General features: G+C 36.3%; 1 protein-coding gene across 50 annotated transcripts in view; it reads right to left on the reverse strand.

Moving 5' to 3' along the window:
* The window catches only part of SUPT20H (SPT20 homolog, SAGA complex component), a 39,677-nt gene extending 21,719 nt beyond the window's left edge, over positions 1-17,958 (reverse strand). For 14 of the 50 annotated variants that reach the window (XM_072720070.1, XM_072720056.1, XM_072720040.1 and 11 more), the window contains exons 1-10: positions 17,760-17,958; positions 15,434-15,531; positions 12,214-12,249; positions 11,497-11,555; positions 11,155-11,221; positions 8,222-8,348; positions 7,158-7,261; positions 4,082-4,198; positions 3,791-3,844; positions 684-823 (exon numbers count right to left, since the gene is read on the reverse strand). In XM_072720070.1, coding sequence (XP_072576171.1) covers positions 684-823; positions 3,791-3,844; positions 4,082-4,198; positions 7,158-7,261; positions 8,222-8,348; positions 11,155-11,221; positions 11,497-11,555; positions 12,214-12,249; positions 15,434-15,436 — 707 coding nt within the window. In that variant the 5' untranslated portion in view covers positions 15,437-15,531; positions 17,760-17,958. Of the gene's footprint in view, positions 1-683; positions 824-3,790; positions 3,845-4,081; positions 4,199-7,157; positions 7,262-8,221; positions 8,352-11,154; positions 11,222-11,496; positions 11,556-12,213; positions 12,250-15,433; positions 15,532-17,753 lie in introns of all 50 variants that reach the window. The other 36 variants (XM_072720069.1, XM_025996820.2, XM_072720067.1 and 33 more) reach the window with 6 other exon arrangements.
* Positions 17,959-24,414: the final 6,456 nt, after the last annotated feature.

Here is a 24,414-nt window from a genome sequence, read left to right on the forward strand (position 1 = left end):
CCAAATTAATGTAAGTAGAGGAGATAGCTAAGACATTTAAAGACAAATTACAATGTTATAAAAAGGGCATCTGCTTATAAACTAACTTGCCAGGCTGTGATATTTTACCAGATCTCAAAAATAAATTACAAATCGTTTCTTTCTTTTCACAATTTTATTTACTTCAGAGAGGGAGACAGCACAAGTGGGGAGGAGGAGGAGAAGCAGACTCCCTGCTAAGCAGGGAGCCCAACTAGGGTCTCTATCCCAGAACCCCTGGATTATAATTTAAGCCAAAGGCAGATGCTTAACCAACTGAGCCACCCAGGCACCCCCACATCATTTCTTGAAAAGCAATATTATCAAAACAAACAGATTATTGGTTATTAGTAATTAATAAAATTATTCTTTGTTTATACTTGTCTCTTCTCAGCCTCTCTTTGGTAAGCACTCTAAACTTTATAGAAGTTTATTCTTTCACAAAATGCAGAGAATGTACCATTTCAATATAAAGCAGACAGTATTTAAAAACCGTAATACACAAAAAAAGTAATATAAGGCCATTAAATTCCTATTCCTATTCCTCATTCCTAAAAAATCAGAGTACTTAAATACTTTGGAGGGAATAGATGCCATAAATAGGGAAGTTTAAAGCCACTTGCCTAGGAGCATCCTTTGGTTTACCTATCTACAAAGGCAATTACCGTTTCATTGGGCGTGTATTCATCTTTTGCTTGTTATAAAGCAGTCTGTTTGCAGTGCAGGTTACTGCTATAGAAGGATCAAGACACAGTGGTTCAGCTGTAGCGAGGATCAGTTGGCTCTCAAGCAACAGTTTATCTTCCTAGAATGTATTAAGAGCAAACGTCAATAACAGATACAAATTTTTCAAAATTCAGTAATTTGTCCAAAATGGTCAAGTTGTAAGAGTGCCTATTCATTAATTCAACAAATATTTGCTGAGCACCTAATGTGTTAGGCCCTATTCTAAGCATTGAGGATTAAGTAGTGAACAAAACAGATAAATCTGCTTCCACAAAGCTTACAGATTCATGATCATAGAATTTTCATTAACACAGAGATTAACACTCCCATTCTATACTTAGCTTAACTTCATTACAAAAATAAAAATGAACACACTAACACTGTATACACTCTATATGCCCAATTTCAAATTGTATACAAGTGTTTTACTGGTATTGCTTTACTGCATTCCATTTTTTGTTGCTTAATGATTAAATTATTTTAATAGCAACAACTAAATTTTTTATGGTCAATGAGTCAATTAATACTATTGCTGAATAAGAATTTTGGCAAACAAAGAAACACTGCTTCTTTCAACAGTTCAACTTTTTATTATGGCTATTTTCAAACATACACAAAAAAAGACAGAAGTGTAGTGACACCCATGTACCAACATTCATTTCATTTAACAACTGCCCCTGTAACTTATATTTATTTGTTTAGCTGGAGTAATTTAAAATAGGTTATATTATTTTATCTGAAAAAACTCAAGCATGCATTGCTAATTGATAGGAGCTCTAACATCCATCCAGTCTGGCTTTAAATTTCCCATTATCTCCAGTGTATTTTTAGTTGGTTTGTTAAAATTTCAGCTCAAAGTCTATAGTTATATTTGGTTTTTATCTCTTAAACATCTTTTTAAAATTCTGTAATGATCACCTCTTTCTCATTTTTTCCCCTTTTCTCATGCAGTTGTTTATTGGATCTGACCAACTCCTTCCTTGTGGACTTTAACTGGATCTGACTGATTGCTTCCTCACTTTGTCATTTAATAGTTTCTTTTACTTCCTGAATTCCTAGTAAACTACTAGATCTAGAAGCTTAATTTAATTCTTGTTCTGCCTTTTAAGACAGTAATTCTTGTCTAATAGGCACTATCTGTACTTTCTCTTGCATCACACCAGGAGAAACACAATGAATGACAATGAATGACTGTCCCCCTTTTACACCAGTGGGGTTAGTCAGATCTCTGCATTATAAATACTATGAACCTATGATCTAATGGTTTATATACCTAAGAATTTTAGTTGTCTAGATTAATACTTCTAAATTGATGTTTTAAAAAATCCATTATTTATTTCTTTTGTACCTATTAGCTGTAATTATTACCCCCCAGCCCTCCTTGAGGCTATCTATAATATGTGCTAAGTAGTTGTGAGTGTCAGCTTTTCAACTGTGGTAAGATTACCCATCAGGCAGGAATGTTATGGAGCTTACATCAACATTTAATGGTATAAAATTCAAGGAAAATTAAGTTGAGATACTATTAATATCTATAATATGTGAAATCACAACAAAATTTTTGCAATTTGGAATCCTTAATTACAAAAGCACCATTTAGAATGCATCTCATTCAAAGAAATTCAAATACTCTCCAATATCGGAAATGCAAGTGGTCTTCTATACTTCCTGATTCTTACTGGAACCTTTTAAAATCATTATTAAAGCAATATTTGAATGTATTATACTCTCAAAAGTTAAGTCTAAATCCATGTTTATATGAATGCAAATTTAGAAAATAAACTTTTGTGTAAAGATGCGGGTAGTATTCTTTTTTGTTTTATTTTGAGATCTTATTTATTTACTTGTGAGACATAGGCAGAGAGAAAGAAGCAGGTTCCATGCAGGGAGCCTGATGTGGGACTTGATCCCGGAACTCTAGGATCATGTCCTTGGCTGAAGGCAGGCGCTCAACAGCTGAGCCACCTAGGCATCCCCAGGTAGTAGTTTTCAAAGACAGAAACTATGCATCTGCCTGTAAGAAATGTCCTCAACTAACATTTACTTTGTATCAAGATAATTCTGTATGTTCTCCCTCTTTTCTACTGAGATGTAACTGACACTATTTTTAGGTGCAGGAATGATTTGATATTTGTATACACTGCAAAATGACCACATTAAGCCTAGGTAACAAGTATTACTACATACAGCTACAAAAGTTATTTTTCTTGTGGAGAAAGATTTTAAGATCTATTTTTTCTAAAGAATTTTCTCCTAATCACTAATTGGCTATCTAACATAGAGTTCATACAGGAAAGGCAGAATAAAATGCTACAATCTTTCCCTTTATTCATCAACATTCAAAATAAGAAAGTGATATCCTAGCAACTTCTTATGCTGACCAATAAGGGGTGTTTTTTTTTTTTTTTTTAATGTTCTTTCAATAGCTTTTAACCTTGCAGGTGAAGATTACAGCCTAAACTAAAACACACTTGACAGTTACTGATGATTGCATCTTATTCATAACCACATTTTGCAGATAATTTTCATTACTGATATTTTCTTGGGTTTAGTAACTATTCTCCTTTATAGCAGCAGAAATGTCAGCACTCTTGTGAGTGGTACCTAATATACACTGAGCCAGCACTGGAGAGTTAATTGGCTAGGCTTTTTGCCTAATAACAGGCATGAATGGTAAAAAGATAGGCTAGACCTGCTTTAGCATCCTAGATAATAAAAAAGCAGCATCTATTGTATCCATGGTATAAAAACAAATATTTTTCTTCTATCTGAATGGGGATTAAAAAAAAATTAAGTTTCACAAGTTGTGCAGATGAAGGCATTCTGACCCTGTTTCACCATGGTCCTAAAGCAAATGGGACTGAACTATTTAGTTCCCTGAGCAATTACTGCATGGATGAAGAGACCCCTGACTTCTAAAGCTCATAATGGAATCCTAAAACTTACTCATGAATACAATTATGAGTAAAATATCTTTTGCTTAACTTAATGGTATGTACTGTTCTACCCTTTATTTTGCCTGTTTGGGATTAAGAAACAAACTAACCTGGGTCCATTTATGGTTATCGCTTGTTATTGAATGTACATCACAGATTAAAGTCTAAAAAAATATAAAATTTAAAAAATACATTAATATGTAGACATGCAAACATATGAAAATATTTAATAAATAAAAGTTTAAGTAAAACTTAAAATTCCCTTTTTTAAAGTTTTGTTTTTAGGTAATCTCTGCTTCCAAAGTGGGGCCTGAACTTACAACTCTGAGATTAAAAAAGTCAACAACAGCTCCACTGACTGAGCTAGCCAGGCACCCGTAAAATAATTAAACATTCCTTACCTGCATTGTTGGTCGTAAGAGAATATGCCTACTTTGGTAACCAGGAGATTTCATATTACTGGACTGCCTGTAGTCACGTATTTCTGCTATGACACATCCACAATGAAAAATATTAACCTGTTTTGAGTGAAAATATTTAAGTGTCTTTTTTAAAAGACTACATAAGTATTTTTACATTCAATGCTCAGGTTCTTTACATGCTTATGCAATGCTTCTCACCACTCACATAATCTTAAGTGGACTTCGTTACTGGTGGATTTACCACTATATAAACTTTTCCAAGGAATTATTTTATGGTCATCACTATGACTCAAGAAGCAGTTTAAAATCATTTAATGGCTTCTAGTTATAGATGGAGTTTTGGCATTTATATTCTATTAATGTTACAAATCACTGGAAATGCTGTTCTTGATGTTCACTGGCCCACTGTTATAATTTGCTAACTCTGTCATTGTTATAGTTTGTCTTTGTTATACACTGTCAATCAAATCTACCAGTTTCGGCTTCTGATTTTCAGAAATATGACTGTCTTTACTAACAAAAGAAGCTAACTAAAAATATAAATAATAATTTTCAGCTAAACATACCATTTTCCAGGCCAAAGGTAAGAACATTTATCACTTAAGTCTTGCTAAATACAACCTGCTATAGGCACTTATAGTATTAGGTTTTTTCACTCTTTCAGAACTTTTACTGGGAACTGTGACTTTCTATGCTAGGAGTTATTATGATGCTCATTCTTTTAAACGAGTATTTGAAAACGACAATGTGAACTATATGCCAGGCACAATCCAAGAAGCTTCACAGATACAGAGATGGTGGTGGTGGGATGACATTTACTCTTAATATGGGAAGACAGGGAATAAACACGTACAGAAATAAACAAGATAATCTTAGATGATGATGAATGCTAGAAAGGAAATAAAATAGAGAGGAGCTAACTTAGATTGTGTGATCAAATAAAAACCTCTTTGAGGGAGTGACTTTCTGGCTGAGGCCTGAATCATAACAAAGGGCCAGAAATCGGCAGAGATCATCCAAACAGAAGGAACAGCAGATAAAAAGTCTTAAGGTAGGAATAAACTTGGTGTGTTTTAATATGTTAAGAATCATAGATGTCTGCAGTGTAGTGAGTAAAGATAGGAATCAGGAGATGAAGAAGAGAAGGCAGGGGTTTTGTACAGTGAGAAGACATTAGACAATTTTAAGCTAGGAACCTTTTTTTGTTTTTTGTTTTTCTCCAATTTTTGTTTTGTAAGCTTATCTAACTCTCCACGGAGAATTGATTTCTGGGGTTCTAGAGTGAAAGCAAAAAGTTCAGCAAGGTAACTACAACAGGTCATGACCATAAATATTTTGAAGGTACAGCTGACATCTGCTGATGGACTGAATGTGAAAGGTGAAAGCAAGACAGAGATTACAGAGATTGAAACTGGTATGGGAGGTAAAAAATAAAAAGCTTTATTCTTGTCATGGTAAGTTTGAGGAATCTATTACATACCCCAGTAAATAGAAGTTTGGACCTTGACGGAACGAATAGTCATGCAGAGAGATATAAGCAACAAATTGTCATTTTAAAACCCATGACACTGATTGACATCCTCCAGGGACAGAGTGTTACTAAAGAATGGGGGGGAGGGGGTAGTATTCAACTCTGAAAACCTCACATATTTATGAGTGGAATAGAGATGACAGTAAAGAAGATGGAAGGAATAGAGAGAAGAGGAAAACCAGAATGTGAGGTCTCAGAAGCCAAAAGAATGTTTCAAGGAGGAAGCAGTCATTTGCACTGAATTTTGTTGAGACCAATTAAAATGAGAACAGAAAAGTGACCGATTGACTTTGTGCCATGGACATTACTGGTGACCTTGACAAAGCCACCTCTGTAGAATGGTGATGTTATAAATGCTGAAAGAGGTAGGTAGTGAAAAGAACAGGATGAGATAAAATAGAATGATAAGAGACAACTTTGTGAGTAACTCTATTGTCAAGAAAAGCAGAATTATATAACAGCAACTGCAAAAGGACATGGGTCAAGAGAGGATTAAGTTGAGATATAGTACAACACACTTGTATTCTTTATCTAGTAAAAAGGGGGTAAACAGATGCTAGAAGAGAGAGGGGTCATAGATGCAAATTCTTGAGAAGGAAGAGAATCCAGAATACAAGTAGAGGGGATTTCAAGAGAGGGGTTACAGTTGCAAATCCTTGAGGAGGAGAATCCAGAATATAAGTAGAGAGAATTTCTTAGGAACAGCAGACTTCATTTTAACAGAAAAGCAGGCAGATAGTATCAACACAGCTGTGGATGCTAGTTGACTAGGGCTAGGAGAAAATCGAAAATTCCATCAGATGGCTTCTTTTTCCTAAGTACCTAGTACTGCTGAAGTAAAGCCAAGAAGTAGTCTCTCCCATAATCTTTTTTTTTTTTTTTAATTTTTATTTATTTATTTATTTATTTATGATAGTCGCACAGAGAGAGAGAGAGAAAGGCAGAAACACAGGCAGAGGGAGAAGCAGGCTCCATGCACCGGGAGCCCGACGTGGGAATCGATCCCGGGTCTCCAGGATCGCGCCCTGGGCCAAAGGCAGGCGCTAAACCGCTGCGCCACCCAGGGATCCCCTCTCCCATAATCTTGATTGCAGGTATAGGGATATGTGTGACAAATGAGCTGTTAAAGCAATTTTAGAAGAATCAACTAAATCTACACATTTCAGTACAGCCTAAAGGATGAGTATCCCATGGTAAAATGGGTTACCATTTAACTATATATATATATAATGTCTCATTTCATGTTCTAATCACCATTGAGAACATAATTATCACTTATAACAAAGACCATAGAGTTGACAAATTTAATGACATTATACATTTATTCAAGATTTTATTTATCTGAAAGAGAGAAAAAGCACAAGCTGGGAGAGCAGCTAAGCAGGGAGCCTGACACGGGGTTGATTCCAGGACCCTGGGATCATGACCTCAGCCAAAGACAGATGTTTAACTGACTGAGTCACCCAGATAACCCTCTAATGACATTTTAAAGAAAATGACATTTTAAAGAAAAAGATTTTGTACCTGAGATTTTTCTAGGAGATCAACCAAAATAGGAGGTAATTCTTCTGCATCCAAGTATTCAAGCAATTCCCCTTCTTCATAAGGCAGTCGAATGGTCTCAGAATCTTAATATTAAAACATAAAGTTTCTGAAAAATGATCAGGCTCACTGCAAACCTTACATACATAATTTAAATGAAGTTCCATAAAAAATGAGAATAAATCTCCAAAACCTTTCTAAAATCCTTTATTTAAGCCTTATAAATGAGTCACTTCATGTATTACTAAAAGGCTTTACTAACTGTATACAATTTTAGGCCAGAAAGGAGAAAATCCCCAACACACCATGGAAAAGAATCTGGCGTAACAACAAAATGCAAACCACAGCCAGCAGTACAATAATCAGAATATGATAAAATTCCAACCCTGGTAACTGAAAGTCCCTTGAAGACTACAAATCTAATCTAAAAACCAGTACGATAATTTGCTACCTCATCTGAAAAATGGTCACTTACAGAACAAAATTCTCTATTACATTTTATATCAACAACACAAAAAAATCCTTAACTGGATGACTGCCTTATTATTATCACCATATCAAATTTCTAGATGTCTCTTTGATAAAATCTAAAAATACTTATATTTCAAAACTCCATTTTCAAGTTTACATTAATAGAAATAAATCTTACCAAATAAGAAAATTATTCAAAAGGCAGTGAGTCTGCTTAATTTCAGACTCAGAATCTACTCAAAATACAGAAGAAAAACATACAACACCGTATGCTACCTTAAAATGTAAATAGTAATAGAAAATTGTGACAATTATTTAAATGTTAGGTCTTTTATAATTTAACTTCCAAGACCTACCGCAGTTGTAATTCAACTGCACATTCATGAAAGTAATCATCTTACAGATATTTTCTAACAAGACATGTTGTAAAAAGGAAAATTTGGGCTCACATCTTCTTTTATCATCACTGATCTGAGGGACAGACCACCTAGTAGGCTGAAAACTACTTCTAAAAGATAGCACATCCTGCCTTGCAGATGGATTTTTTGTGGCTACAGCTCTCTGCAGGTTCTTACCTGATCCATTTTTCCCCCTGAGCATCAGAGAATATCCCTCATTTCCTGGGTAAAGGTTGACCACTAAACAGGATAATGTCTCTTGCATAACAAGCTTCTCTAATAAATTCACATTTCTTCTTAATTTCTGCTTTAAAAAGAGGCAGAGCTCATGAAAATAATCCAGCATAACCTTAACAAAAATGCTATGGTCTAACAAAATCAGATCTGAATTAATCTTTTGTGCTCCTTCCACATATGATCCTGAATATATGGGGAAGATTCACAAACATGACAGCCATCAAATACAGGATGCCTAAGTAAACTCAATTTTGATCTAATTACTATGTTTTCTACAAATTAATTCATACCACAAAAAGCAATCTATAAAAAATTAAAAAAATACGTATCTTTGCATACATAAGCAGAATATAACAAAAATATTTAAATGAGTAAAACATAAAACCATTAAGCGCAAATATATAAAGCACAGATGCCATATACTTAGTATTAAGTATAAATCTACACATAAAGAACTTGTGGTATTATCTTAAGTTGTACTGTTATTGTACTTTTTAAAATATTTTCTGGCATAAAATTCAACAGCTCTAGTTAGTTGTAATGCTAGGCTCAAAGATACCTAGCTGGTAAGGGGAAATAAGGAATTTAAGTGATTTCCTATAAATTCAATATAATAGCTCTTTACAAACTATTTTGTTAAGAAAATCATCAGGAAATACAGTACACATACCTAAAAGTCCATTATTTTAGAAACACACGTTTTAAAGTGAACCTCACATATATAGCTGTTAAAATTCATTTCATCAAATTTTACTTATAAAAAAATGGAGTCAATGAATATTTTTGCAGGATCTCAAAAATACACCTGAGTATTTTATATTAAACATGTATATATACAGTCACAGGCAGAAATAAATGATAAATTGATTTATTGTAACCATGGAATAAAACCTCCCCAGCATTTTGAAAATTAAAAAAATGATTAGCAAATTAACAATTTAACTATTTAAACAAAATTAGTAGAAGGGTGCCTGGATGGTAGAGTTGGTTAAGTGTCTGACTCTTGGTTTTGGCTAAGGTCACAATCTCAGCTTCATAAGCTCAAGCCTCAAATTGGGCTCTGTGCTCAGTGAGAAGTCTGCTTGAGATTCTCTTCCCCTCTCCTTTTACCCCTCCCCACTACATGCTCTCTCTCAAATAAATAAATAAATCTTAAAAAAAAAAAAAAAGATTAACAGAGAGAGACTAAAATTTTTAAGTATTTTCAAGTGTAGAGAAAACCTAATTTGACCTAAGACAGAACAGTCAGATCAATTGTGACAGCATTGAGTATTTCTCCCCACTTACTTCCGGGGTGAGTAAAATAACAGGTCAGAAAATTTCTTGTTAAAGGGCTAGACAGTTTTAGGCCTGTGGGCTATCAGGTCTGTGTTGCAAATATGTAACTCTGCTATTGTACCCGGAAATCAGCAACAGACAAGACATAAATGAATGGTTGTGGCTGGATTCCAATAAAAATTTACAAAAACAGGGACACCTGGGGGCTCAGTAGTTGAGTGTCTACCTTCGGCTAAGGGCGTGATCCTAGGTATGGGGATTGAATCCCATAGTGGCTCCCTGTGGGAAGCCTGCTTCTCCCTCTGCCTATGTCTCTTTCTTTCTCTGTCTCTCATGAATAAAAAAAAAAAATCATTAAAAAAAATCTACAAAAACATGCAGTGGGCTAAATTCACCAGGCAGATAGATAATGGTTGCCAACCTCAATTTAGAATCTTTATGTATCCTGTCTTAGCTGTATCCCTAAGATGACAGATATGTTTGTTATATTGATTGTGGTGACAGTTTCATGGTGACTATGTCAAAACTTAGAAAATATAAACTTTAAACACATGCAATTTATTGTATATCAAATGTACCTCAACAAAACTTGTAAGAAACATATCATAAGCTTTATTCAATAATTATCTATCATCTTTCCCTATGTTAAGATTTTAAAAGCTAGATATTACTGGCATTCCACTAATTTTCTGCCTAAAACTAGTGTGTGTATATAGATATATATATATACTAGTAAAAATGTAAAATAGTGTATATATATATATATTACATATATATATACTACACACACACACACACACATATATATATATATTTTTTAAAGAGAGAGTGCACAAGGGGCAGATTCTCCGAGGGAATCTTAAGCAGCCTCTACACTCAGCATGGAGCCTAACATGGGGGCTTGATATCAGGACCAAGATCATGACCTGAGCAAAAAATCTAGAGTTGGATGCTTATCTGACTGAGCCACCCAAGCCCCAAATGGTATTCATTTTTAGTATATGTGCTGCAGAAACAACACAATGGTATTCATATTTAGAGAAGTCATAGAGTCTTTTAAGGCTCTTATTACTCAAGAATTCAAAAGATATCAAGAAATCAATTTGTTACATTATACCGCTCATACTTTTATACTAAATAAAAATGAGTTAAGTTAACCTGGCCCAGAATTAATTTTTGTGACCAAATTCATCTTCTATTATCACACCTGAATTTCCTACACATCCTTGTAATAGCTTTAACTTTCCAGTACAAATCATCATGAGGAAAAAGGCTACTTTTTCCCTCCTGTCTTCAGTCTACAAATCACTTGGGGGTGGGCAGAGCAAAAGATAATATACAGGGTAGCTTTGCTTCTTTGGGCTTCTCAAGGCAATATTTTCCATTATTCAGTAAGCACTATTCATTTCTCTTACCCAAGTAGATAATCCATACCTGGTGCCAGATTAGCCAAGGCTGTGGGACAGCTGCAGAATAGGCTACCGTGTAGCTAGAAAAGATGTTAGTCTACTCACAAAAGTATAGATCATGATCTGCTTCAAATGTCCATCTTCCTTTACAGTTCAAAAATGATAACATAAAACATTTATACTTACCTTAACCTCAGGCTCTTTTTCACATTCTTCAATATATAAGTCATAAAGTTTTTGAAATACAGATTTTCTAAAATTTAAGGAAACAAAATAATGTGATTATTATAATTATCACAAAATGAAATGTTAATTTGGATTTTTCTCTAATCCCCCCCCCGCCCCCCGCCAATTTCCCCCAAATTGGGAGTGAAGTTGGATTGGATATAGTAGCTAATATCAATTTAGAAATTTCTAATACATATAAAGTACCTATAACATTTCTAGCACAGTGCCCAGAGGGAATGCAATAAATGGTAGCTATCATCATACTTTCAATAATCTAAGATATCAATCAAGTATTTATACCTTCCACTAGACAGGTATTTCCTTTTAGGAGGTCTCTGTCGGGCACTTTCAATGACATACTAAAAAAAAAAAAAAAAAAAAAAGTTTATGAAAACAGTTTGCCTTTTGCTTAGTGCATAAACAGCTATATTTTAAGTATACTTAAAACGTGTTAAGACTAAGAAAATCAGTCACTCAAGTCTCTGATTCACATTAAATTATACCTTGTGGGAAAAACTACTTAATTTCTAGATATATGTTATGAACAAGTGAAATTTAAACTGCACTAAAATTTAGCACAGTATTTCACCGTGTTACAAGCAAAATCATACAGTTTCAGAACTGTGATTTCACAGGTCAGAATTATTCTCAAAATGTTTTATGGTTGTTTAGAATATGCCTAGCATATCTAACTGCAAGAACTCTCCATATTCTTGAACTATCTTTCCCTTTAATTGAACAATTAGAAAACTTATCAAAACAGGAAAACAATTTTAAAAATTCTATGTCTTTGTTCAATAATTTTTATTCCACATTATCCAAGAATTCCAAATAACAGATGACCCAAACATCATCACAAAGTATTTCTATATATTTATAACTAAATTATATGCATACTTACCCTAAAATTCTGTTAATGTACTCCTTTGACAACCACAAAGAAAAATCTCTTAGAATAGTTTTGTTAATTAAGACATAGACAACACTACTTTAATATGTAACTTAATCATATCTCACCTCAGCACGATCCAAAGCTAGTTCTAAAGCTTGTTGCTGTAAAAAGTAAACAGTTTATCTCGTATTATTCTTACAAAAAGTAATTTAATATACATGTAACATTTTAAATTAAATGTTTAAATAGGTTTTATTTAAAACACATCTAACATATTTTCCTTTATTTGATATCCTCAACCCACCCCACTGTATGTTCAAGATATATTACAAAGAAAAAACATGTCATTCTCGGGCACCTAATCATGACAATAAATTATACAAGAAATACTAAAAGGTTTTTTTCTGGCTAGTGCTTATGGCTGATACAGAACCAAAGGTTGTAGACAGGAACTACTACTACTTTATAAACTTCAAGTTCTTCAATATTAAGAGCACCATTCAGGAAAATATATGGCCATCAAGTATGCAATTAAAGTGAACCAAAGATAAAGTCTCCTAATCCACTAGGAATGCTGAAAATTGAGGGTGCTGACATACTGGTATCTAACACCAATTTAGAAATTCCTAATTCCTTAATGCAGAGAATCAGTGCCCAACAGAAATGCAATAAAATGATAGCTATCATTACCATGTTTCAATGACTTAAGATATCATCAACTGTAAGTATGCATCAGTATCCTAATATTAAGAAAAAAATGCAGCCAATTATAATTGTAAGATGCCATTGATCATAGACTCAGTAACATTAAAATGTAAAAGAAAATGCATCTAGAATGAAATAATAGTTTTATTCCTGCATGTAGGGTTTGAGAACTTAAAGATTCCCACCCTTCATCCATTTCTTTGAGACTCTTTTATCAAAGCTAGAGAAAGAAGGGAAGTTCTCCCTTCATTTATAAAACCTTGTTTTGTAATGACATCTAAGAATAAAAAGTATTAGTTTTAAATAAGCAAATTTAACACCAATGATATCTCTAGAAGTGGTTTGGGTATCATACAGGATTACAGTATTTTTCAGTAACAACGATAGTCTTTTTTAAAAAAATTATTTATATATTTGAGAAAGAGTGAGAGAGCATTAGAGAGGCAGAGCATGCCCAAGTGGGGGGTCAGAGGGAGGGGGAGAAGCAGGTAGAGGGGCTATATCTCAGGACCCCACCTGAGATCATGATCTGAGTAGAAGGCAGATGCTTAACTGACTGAGCCATCCAAGTGCCCGATAGTCCTCTTTAATTCATTTTCTTTCTTATTTAAATTCAATTTGCCAACATACAGTAATAACACCCAGTGCTCATGCCATCAAGTGCCCTTCTTAGTGCCAATCACCCAGTTACCCCATCCCCCCACCCATCTCCCCTTCCACAACCCTGTTTCCTAGTTAGGAGACTCTCATGGTTTGTCTCTCTCAAATTTTTCCCACTCAGTTACCCTCCTTTCTCAATCTCTTTCACTATTTCTTATATTCCAAGTATTAGTGAAACCACATGATGATTGTCCTTCTCCGATTGACTTATTTCACTCAGCATAATACCCTCCAGTTCCATCCATGTCAAAGCAAATGGTGGGTATTCATCTTTTCTGATAGCTGAGTAATATTCCACTCATGTGAGTAATACACATCTTCTTTATAATTAATTCCATTGAGAGGCAGAGAACTTTTCATTTTTTATTTATAATGGCCTAAATTTTTGTTTTATTTTGTAGACTCTAGTAATTCAGCCTACTAAATTCCATGGGATAAAAACTAGCATCCACCAAAATCCCAATAAAGCAAAAGGAAAAATAAATACTGCCAACCTTTGGAAATCATGTAAAGGTTTAAGTGGCCCTGCTACCCTAGTCTTAGGAATGGAGAATTCATATGATTACAAAATAGCTGGTCTTTTTAGACTGCAATTAAAAAAAAAAAAAAAAAAGAATACTTACATTACTAAACATCTAAAATGAAAAAGTGAAAAAAGTCTGAAATATGCCATCATTTCAAAAAGTTCAGTTAAAATGAATTTATATCATTTTTTTTATGAAAAAAATCTTGTAAGCAGCAAATTCCTAGTGAAATTTGTTCCCAGGTTTCAAGATGAGATTCTTGAATGTAAACCATTTTCCACCACAAAACCATAACCCTTGATATTCCCTCTCAACAAATATATAAGGTTCTATTAATTGTTTTGGTCATAAAATCTTAAAGTAAGTTTATATAAAAAAATGAGAATAAACACAAATATATACTCTAGGGCAAGTGGCTATTGTTAATCTTCTCAAGCAAACTCATCTTGTGAAATCAAAACTTCAAAAGCTCTAGTGAGATATAACTGCTTATATTTGTAAGCATCATTTATTCATTATCTCCTTCTAACACGTAAGAGGGAAGTAATAGCTAATATGAATGAAAAATCTAAATCTAAGCGGAAGTCAGCACCTCGTTGCAACAGTTCTAATTTTCTCTTAACAGGGCAGTGGTGGAAACACAAGATCAGAAGAGTATATAAATGTTTTCAAAGGTTTATTCAACACTGCGGTCAGTGTTTATTACTGTTTCTTTCAAACACAATAAAGTGATTTTCCCCCCTTTGTCTTTAAAATTTTTAATGGCAAAAGGAAAATGCCTTGCCCCAAGTATGTTTAATGATTCTAAGTCAGTGAACAAAAATGTGCGATTAGAAGGCAAACACTGGGGATGCCTGGGTGGCTCAGTGGTTGATCATCTACCTTTGGCTCAGGGCGTGATGCCAGGGTCTTGGGATTGAGTTCCTCACTGTGCTCCCCACGCAGATCCTGCTTCTCCCTCTGCCTCTCTCATGAATAAATAAATAAAATCTTATAAAGGGGGGGGGGGGAGCTAACACTGATGCTGCTTAAAATGTTATTTGTAGTAAGCAGGTTACATTTGTTTTTAGACCCCCCCCAAAAAAAAATTCTAAATTATGAGGAACTTTAAAATATTAGAGAAACCTGTGCAACCCTACCCCCCAAGTCATTTGTATTTATACCCATCCTCCTTGCCAGTGATTTGACTATGGCAGACTAAAGTATTTTTTTAATGCTTCACAAACATAAGGACAGATAAATTATCTTTTTTGAGTCAGACATAATTATAACACTGAGATGATGAGCCCCTTATTTTCTAGAGAAGATTTTGCAGGTGATTGCTAAGTAATTTCCCAGGCAGGGTTCACTTGGGCATACATGACTATTTCTGTACATGCGACACTGCTATTTTTATAGAGATAAAGGAAGAGAACACTCTAAAACACAAGTAAGAACATAATGAGCTATAGCTTACCATTGTGGTATAAAATAGGGGTCCAGAAAGAAGAGAAAACTTAGGTGCGTTGATGAAGAGGGGTGAAAACCATGTCTTTAATATAAATCTTTATGGTGCTAAAAAAAGCAAAAACAATAAAACCCCCACATTAACATAAACCTATTAAGAAAAATCAGATTATTTCATTATTAAAGAAAATGACCTGAGAAATAGAAATTTATGAACGCTTTTTTAAATAATCAGCAACAATAAAAATCACCTATCACAATCTTTCCACTTGTTGAAAAGTACAGCTTTAACTAGATAGAGTAAAATAAAGTTTGCATTACTCGTTTTCTTCAAAATATTTAACATCCAGGACAGAAAAGAATAAATGCTTTCAAATTTCTTTCCTTCACCACTGTTGCTGTTCTCATGGTGCCTCTTGGATTATTGTAATAATCTATCCACTAACCTTCATCACTATACAGTTCACTTTACAAATCACGCATTTTATCATACCTGCAGATAAAAATCCTTTCAAGATATTCCCCCAAACATCCCAAGCTCCATTTTGCAGATACAGTTCCAGCCCCTCCAGCACTTGCCCTCCTCAAGCAAACTGGATACACTGAAGAATCTCATTCCTCTAACACATGGGTTCTCACCCTGGCAGCAAAACAGAATAACCTGAGGAGCTTTAAAAAGTGGCACACTCAGGTAGCCCTGGTGGCTTAGTGGTTTAGCGCTGCTGTCAGCCAGGGGTGTGATCCTGGAGACCCGAGATGGAGTGCCACGTTGGGTTCCCTGCATGGAGCCTGCTTCTCCCTCCGCTTGCGTCTCTGCCTCTCTTTCCCTCTGTGTCTCTCATGAATAAATAAAATCTTTAAAAATATTAAAAAAAAAAAAAAGTGGCACACTCATGCCCTACTTTCTGATCAACTGGTCTGTAGTAGGGCTTAGGGATCAGCATTTTTTGAATCTCCAGGGGATTCAAAAGCTAACTCCCTCTAACTTGTATGTCTCCACAACTAAGCTATAAAAAGCACTTCCTCAAGGGACAGAAAACAGTATTTTCCATGTGAAATTGTTTTGGCTTTTTAGGGGCCCCTAAAGCTTAGGTTTTGCCAGTTTGGGTTTAAGAAACAAACAAAAAATGACAGGCACCATACAAGTTCCAGGAATAATAATTTAAAAAGTAAGACATTAATCCTACCTTTCAACAGTTTGTGGATTTATTATGAGTTTAAGTTAAGGTGAAAATTCCTGATCACTGAATCTAAAGATGAAGGTAAACCAGGTAACAGGCAAAATGTCATGACTTTAAAATTAGATCTGTCACTGGGGATCCCTGGGTGGCGCAGCGGTTTGGCGCCTGCCTTTGGCCAAGGGCGCGATCCTGGAGACCCGGGATTGAATCCCACGTCGGGCTCCCGGTGCATGGAGCCTGCTTCTCCCTCTGCCTGTGTCTCTGCCTCTCTCTCTCTCTGTGTGTGTGACTATCATAAATAAAAAAAAAAATTAAAAAAAAAATTAGATCTGTCACTAATGTGGGGGAGACAGAAGGAGGAAGGAAGGCTTAGCAACTTTAAATATTACAGACAAAAACCATTAACTACGTATACAACTTACAAACCAAACTTTATGACTTTACATAGGATTTACCAGAACCCTGTGAAAACACTGTAATTACCGTCTCCATTTTACAAACTGAGGCACTCAAAATGAAGGGCTATCCCCAGATCACACAACAGACTGGAATTCAGACCTCTCTCAATTTTTAATCTTAGGTTCTTTGTACTAAAGCTTACGACCTCCAGGCCATCAAACCAGCACTCGTTTTTTGATTTTAAAAAGCAAAGCAAATAAAGACCCGATTTTGCCTAGACTAATGTACATCTTTTCTTTTTCTTAATTTTGATCTACCTTGCTATCATGCTTCTCAACCTTCACACACTGTCCTCAATCTAACTCCGAAAATCTTGCTAATCACGGTCTATTTTCTTGCCAGGGCCTTTAATGTACGGTGCTCAGGAAAACGCAGCCCCTGCTGATGCGACGGTTCCGAGATGGCTTCCACAATAGCTTGCTATTAAGTTAATTCCTGAAATCCCGGGAACCACGGCGAGGACCAGCAACTAATCCGACCGTAGAACTCGCAATCGAATCCACTGCTTTCCTGGCCGACCTGACTTCAACTGTTCACAAGTTTTTGTTTTGTTCTTTAAATCAACTTAGGCTTTACCAACGTAACGCCACAACTGAACAACCGGGCCAACAGCCTTTTCACAATATGGATACCCAGAAACCCTCCCCCAAAGAAGCGCTAAGCGAAATTCTTGGGAATTTTCGGAAATACCTGTACCTGGAATCCCCAGTCAAAATTACAACGAAAAGGGTAGCTTCAAAACACTGGAAGAGGTAACCGAGGCGACTGCCAGGCGACGCGAGGGCTCAGCCCAGCCCGGCCCGGCCCCCCGGTCTCCGGGAACACCTTCCTCCGGCGGCGCTGCGGCTCTGGCAAGCCGCGAAAAGCCACTCGGGAAGCGGCTCGCTCACCTCTGACCCCGGCCAAGATATCGCGCGCCTACCAGTCCGCGGCGGGCACGCCACTCTCCCCTCCTCCCCCCGCGGGCGTGTCGCAGCTCAACCGAAGGCCTGCTCCGGGCCTGCACTTCCGACGGGCGCGCTGGGCGGGGCGAGTTGGGGCCTGAGGCGGAAGAGGTGGAGCTGAGGGGGCCGGGCGGCCCTGAGGAATCTGAGCCGGCGGCTGGCGTCGCCGGGGCGGGTCCCCCTCAAAGCCCCTGGGGACTCGTGCCCGGAAGGGGGCGGCGCCCACGGGCTCCTTCGCTGGCAGGGCCTCCAGCTCCGTAGAATGCGAGGTAGGATGTGGCTATTTGGTGGGTAGGTTCCCTTTTGAATTTCTAGGGTGAAAGAAACTTGGAACGAAACGAGCGTTTGTTGCACAGCCCATCCGAATGGGAAGGGAACGTCGCTATTCCTTCAGTCACAGTCCAAGCCATTCAGCCCCCCGTAGTATGTATCCCATGGCAGTGGGTTTAATGTGTAACAAATCCCAAAAAAACAAATAGAAACAACCTCACTCAAGAGTTCTAACAACTCAGAAAGGGAATAACTAGCCGATATTACAATGTCTAATTGTCGTTCTGCACCTTTAAACAACTTTGGTTGTTGGTTGGGCGTAAACTTTATTCCTATTGAGGTGAAATTCACAGAACATAAAATGAGACACTTTAAGAGTCTAATTCAGTAGCATTTAGTACATTCAAGATGTTGTGCAAATTCCAACTCTTAATTCCAGAACATTTTAATCATTAAGCATTTACTCTCCATTTTTCCCACTCTTCAGCCTTAGTAGACATCTAATACTTTCAGGCTTTAGTGACTTTACACAATGTGGATATTTCACAAAACATGGAATATGTGGCCTTTTTTGGTCTATCTTCTCTCACACTTAGCATGTTTTCCAGGTCTATCCACCTTATGGTAAGTATCAGTACTTCATTTCGTTTTATGCCCTATATTCTGTTGCATTCTGTGTATATACCACAGTTTTATGTGTTATATTCTGTGTGTATACCGCACAGTTTTATGTGTTGGTCCATTGATGGCCATTTGGGTTATTTACACAATCGAACTGTTGTGTATAGTGCTGCTGTGAATATTTGTTTGGAAGTATTTAGTGCCTGTTTTTAATTTGGGGGAAGGGTAATATACTGTAAAAGACAACCAGAGCCTGACATAGTTCAAGTGGTAAAAACAGATTTTATTTAGGAACTATTGCAAAAGAAGGCAAGAGGCTCTGTATAGAACTGGGCTCAATTCCAAGTACACAGCATGAACAAGTAGTGATTTATAGCCAAGGAAGAGAGGTGGAGGGTAAGTGGATGGAAGTTTCTTAACATCTGGCTAAACTGGCATTCTGGCTAAACTGACTTGATGGGATTCTGACTGAAGGCAGATCAGGGTGATCAGACACCAAGGGTGGCGACTAAGAGTTTGATCAGATATGGAAGGTGATCAGATATCCAAGTGGATCCAGATACACAGTTCTCTGTAAATGGACTTAGGTTTCTTGCTACAACTGGTTGATAAATGTCCCACAAGGTGGACTAGAGTCATGGAGAGAGCTTGTCATTGATTCACTTTGAGTTAGTTTTTGTATATGTTGTGTATTAGGGATTCATTTCATTCTTTTGCATTTTGTCCCAGAACCATTTGTTGGAAACACTATTCTTACTCCCGATGAATTGTCTTGATCTCCATAGCAAAAATCAATTTGCCATACACGTATGGGTTTGTTTCTGGACTCTTAATTCTAATCCATTGGTCTGTATGCCTGTCCTGTATCAAAGTTTGTTACGCCACTTTGCTTTTATAAAAGACCTACATTAGTACCTGCTTTCATTAATTGAAAGAAATCTGAAAAGGATTTTTGCTTTTACAACAAAAGGTTAAAAGACAAAAAAGTGTTCAGCATTTGTTTATAGTGACCCTTTAGAGAGACAGCATGCACCCTGAGCCTCAAGGGTGAAACAACATTGGCAACTACATCTTGGTAACAAGCTGCTCTAGCTTTAAACGGCCTGTGAGCATCTGTGCTTAATCTTGATTTATGTTGTGCATCCATTAGCAAGATGTGTCTTAAAGTATTGGAAAAACCTGAGAAATATTATTTTACGGGTCTGAGAATGTTTAAAAAAAATTTCCATGTAAATTAATGTTAATTGCTTCTTCACTCTATGCCATTTCAGTTTATAAAAGTTTTCATAGGATCTCTATTTTTGGATAGCAGGAGGAAATCTGTACCACAGTTTTCATTACTGTAGCTTTGGAGTAAGTTTTGAAATGGGGAAGTGTAAGTTTTCTAATTTTGTTGTTCTTTTCTAATATTGTTTTGGCTGTCTTGCAGCTTTATATGAATTTGAGATTCATCTTTTCCATTTTTACAAATAGATCACAAGGATTTTGAAAGGGATTGAATCAGTAGATCACTTTAACAAGTATTGCTGTGTGAAATTATTCAGTGTTCCAATTCATGAGCATGATGTCTTTTCATTTCTTTAGATCTTTAATTTCCTCCAGCAATGTTTTGTGGTTCAGTACACAAATTTTTCATCTCCTTAGTTAAATTCATTCCTAAGTGTTTCATCTTCTTACATGCTATCTTAGTCTGCTTATGTTACTATAACAACACCACACACTGGTTGTCTTAAACAGAAATTTCTTTCTTATAGTTCTGGAGACTGGGAATCCAAGACCAAGGTGCTGGCCAGTTTGGTTTCTGGTATGAGGTTTCTTCCTGGCTTGTAGATAGTTGCCTTCTCACTTTGTCCTTCCTTAGTGGGAAAGGAGAGAAAGAAAGGGAGACAGAGTCTCCTTTTTTTTTTTTAAAAAAAAAAGAAAAGGATTTTATTTATTCATGAGAGAGAGAGGCAGAGACACCGGCAGAGGGAGAAGCAGGCTCCATGCAGGGAGCCCAGTGTGGGACCTGATCCCGGGACTCCAGGATCACGCCCTGAGCCAAAGGCAGGCACTAAACCAGTGAGCCACCCAGGCATCCCTATCCTTTTTTTTTTTTTATAAAGATTTTATTTATTTTATTTTATTTTATTTTATTTTATTTTATTTTATTTTATTTATTTTATTTTATATTTTATTTTATATTTTATTTTATTTTATTTTTATTTTATTTTTTTTATTATTTGACAGAGAAAGAATGCAAGCAGGGGAACCAGTGAAAAGAGAGGGAGAAGCAGGCTGCCTGCAAGGGGCTCAATCCCAGGACCCTGGGATCATGACCTGAACTGAAGGCAGATGCTTAAGGATTGAGCTACCCAGGTGCCCTTCTGGTATCTATTCTTATAAGGATACTAATCTATCAGATTAGAGCCCTACCCTCATGACCTCATTTAGACATAAATTACCTCTTTATAGGCTCTATTCCCAAAAACAATCACATTGGAGATTAGAGCTTCAACATATGGATTTTAGGGGGATATCATTTAGTCCATAGCAGATGGTATTATAAATGGAATTATCAATTTCCTTTTTAGATTATTCATTGTATTAAAAAAAAATGTTTCTGAGTGTTGATCTTGTACTCTGCAAATTTGCCAAATTTGTTTAATTAGCTCTAATAGTTGTGTGTGTGTGTTTATGTTCTTTAGAGTTTCTGTATATAGGATCATAGCATCTGTTAATTGAAATAGTTTTATTTCTTCCTTACAATCTGGATGCTTTTTATTTCTTTCCCTTGTCTAATTGCTTTGTCTGGGGTCATTCTTTCATTTTAAGGAATCGGCTTATGCAGTTGTTGTTGAAACTGGCAAGTCTGTGTTTGTAGGGCAGGGTGGGAGGCTGAAAACTAAGGCAGGACTTAATGTTGCAGCCTTGAGACAATTTGTTCTTCTGCAAGAAACCTCAGCTTTTGCTGTAAAGACCTTTGTATATTACCAAGGTTGATTGAAAAATGCCCACCCATATCATTAAGAGTAATATCCTTTACTTAGAATCAATCGATTGTAGATGAGTAACACATCTACAGAATTCTTTCACAGTAACACCCAGATTAGTGTTTGATTAAATAGGTGGGTAGCAAAGTTGACACATAAAACCGTCACAACCAGAGAGGTAGTTTTATTAGTCACAATTTTTTAAATAAAAAATTTCACTTTTCTCATGTCTTCAGCTTGGGTAAGATCTACTTCCCCCACCCTAGTGACTGCATTTTTCCATATGACTTGCTTTGGCCAATAGAATATGAGTGGATGTAGCATATGTCCATTAGTTAGGAAACTAGATGGGATCGTGGAGAGAAGGGAAAGACATGTATATTCTGAATCCTTTGGCTGTGTGTGTGTGTGTGTGTGTGTGTGTGTGTGTTTGTAGGCAATGATATAGTGTCCAGCTTGAAATGGCTCCTACTGGCAAAAGAAGCAATACATGGGGCACGAAGGACAAATAAAAAAATTTTTGACTGCAGTGGATTGAAACACATTAAATATGTTTAAATACATGAATATTTAGCATTTCTTTAAAAAACTCATGAAAAAACATACAGATTGCTACATACCAATTCATTATTCTGAAATTGATAAATAAAAGTTAAAAAAAAACAATTACCCTGCTTTTCCTACATAAACTGAAATATAGGGCAACCAAATTGACTGTGAAGAAAACTTTTTTATAGAAGAAGTCCAGTGAATAAATGAGGGAGGAATGAAATAATATTACCATTTTACAACCCATAAAAAGAAAATGTTTCTAAGAAATAATAAGTCCAATTCCATATGTAAGGAGCTCAGAAGTTGCTACTCCATCCTAACAAGTAAAAAATGAACAAAACTGAAAAATCAACAACTCTTTTTAGATCTGCAAGGGAAGTGAGGTCATAGGGCACACAGTTACCCCCCAGATAGAGAGAACTGGAGCAGCAACCTCCTGGAGCCAGTGCTGGGGTAGGGAAACCTGAACTGCAATTGATGAATTGCTGGAGGCTCGGTGTGGACAATTCTGACACTTAAAAACTCCAGGGGACCAGTCATGAGGCAGCCCCCACACTTGTATATACTTCCAAGAACTCTACCAGTTTTTCACAGTACATATCAGAGAAAAAGCTTGTGATTCAGACAGGAAGAAAGGAAAGGAGCCATCTGAAAACAAACCAGAGAACTCTGTTCTCTTAGTAAAGCTTGCCCTCAGAGGAAACTAGTTAACCAGAGTCTAACTTGTTGGGGTTTTTATCAGAGCTTAGATGATCTGCAGGGAAGGAAATAAAACTCTAACCCACTCTAACCATCCTGTCCCGCATATGAGAGGAGGACGGAGGAGACTGAGAAGCATTTGTGAAGTTCACAGTTCAGAGGCATAGGCTCACTTGTGGGGCTGTAGAATGCTTCATCTACCCTAAACCTCACCACTACATTACTAAAGGTCTGTTTACAACAGTTCTTTTTATTGTCCAGCTATCAAGAAGAAAATACAAAACATTCCAAAAGACAAAAAATATAGTTTGAAGAGGCAGAGCAAGCATCAGAACCAGACATAGCATGGGTATTGGAATTACCCGACTGGGACTTTAAAACTATGATTAAATGCTGAGGGCTCGGGACATCTGGGTGGCTCAGTAGTTGAGTCTGCCTTCGGCTCACGGCGTGATCCCAGAATCCCTGGATCAAGTCCCATATCAGGAGGTCCTGCGAGGAGCCTGCTTCTCCCTCTGCCTATGTGTCTGCCTCTTTCTCTGTGTCTCTCATGAATAAATAAATAAAATCTTTAAAAAAGAAATGCTGAGGGCTCTGATAAGGAAATAGCATGCAAGAGAAGATGGGCGATATAAGCACAGAAATGAAAGTCCTAAGAAAGAACCAAAAATAAATCTTAGAGATCAAAAAAAAAATGTGTAAAAGAAGTGAATGCCTTTGGTGGGCCTATTAGTAGACTGGACATGACTGAAATAATAGCAAATATTTGCCAAATAACCATTAGGTGGAAGGTTGAAAGGGAACTTTATAAAACATGAATCAGGCTGACAACACTTGATCAATCTTAACAGTACTACAAGTGAGATGATCAAGTATTATGTGCCTCCTGATGTGATACATTTCATATTGTTACTACTAATGAAATATTTTCACAAAACGGGAAATTAAATCTAAATCTAAAGAAGCCTCCAGATCTAACAACCAGTTTGCTTGAAAAAAGAGGCACAGAGTAACACGTTAAGTAACACCATGATAATAGAATCCATCCAGTACATAATGTGATAACCACTCTAGGAAAATGGAAGGTGCACTGGCTATGTTAACTGTTATAGACTGAATTCTGTCCCCTGAAAATTCATATACTCTAGCTTGAACCCCTGGTACCTTAAAACATGACTGTATTTAGAAATAGAGTCTTTAAAGATGTGATTAAATTAAATGAAGCTGTTAAGATGGGCCCTAATCCAATATGATGGGTACTGTTATAAAAAGAGGTTATGACACATAGAGAGA

Source organism: Vulpes vulpes, chromosome 9, assembly GCF_048418805.1.
Source record: "Vulpes vulpes isolate BD-2025 chromosome 9, VulVul3, whole genome shotgun sequence".
Lineage (NCBI taxonomy): Eukaryota > Metazoa > Chordata > Mammalia > Carnivora > Canidae > Vulpes > Vulpes vulpes.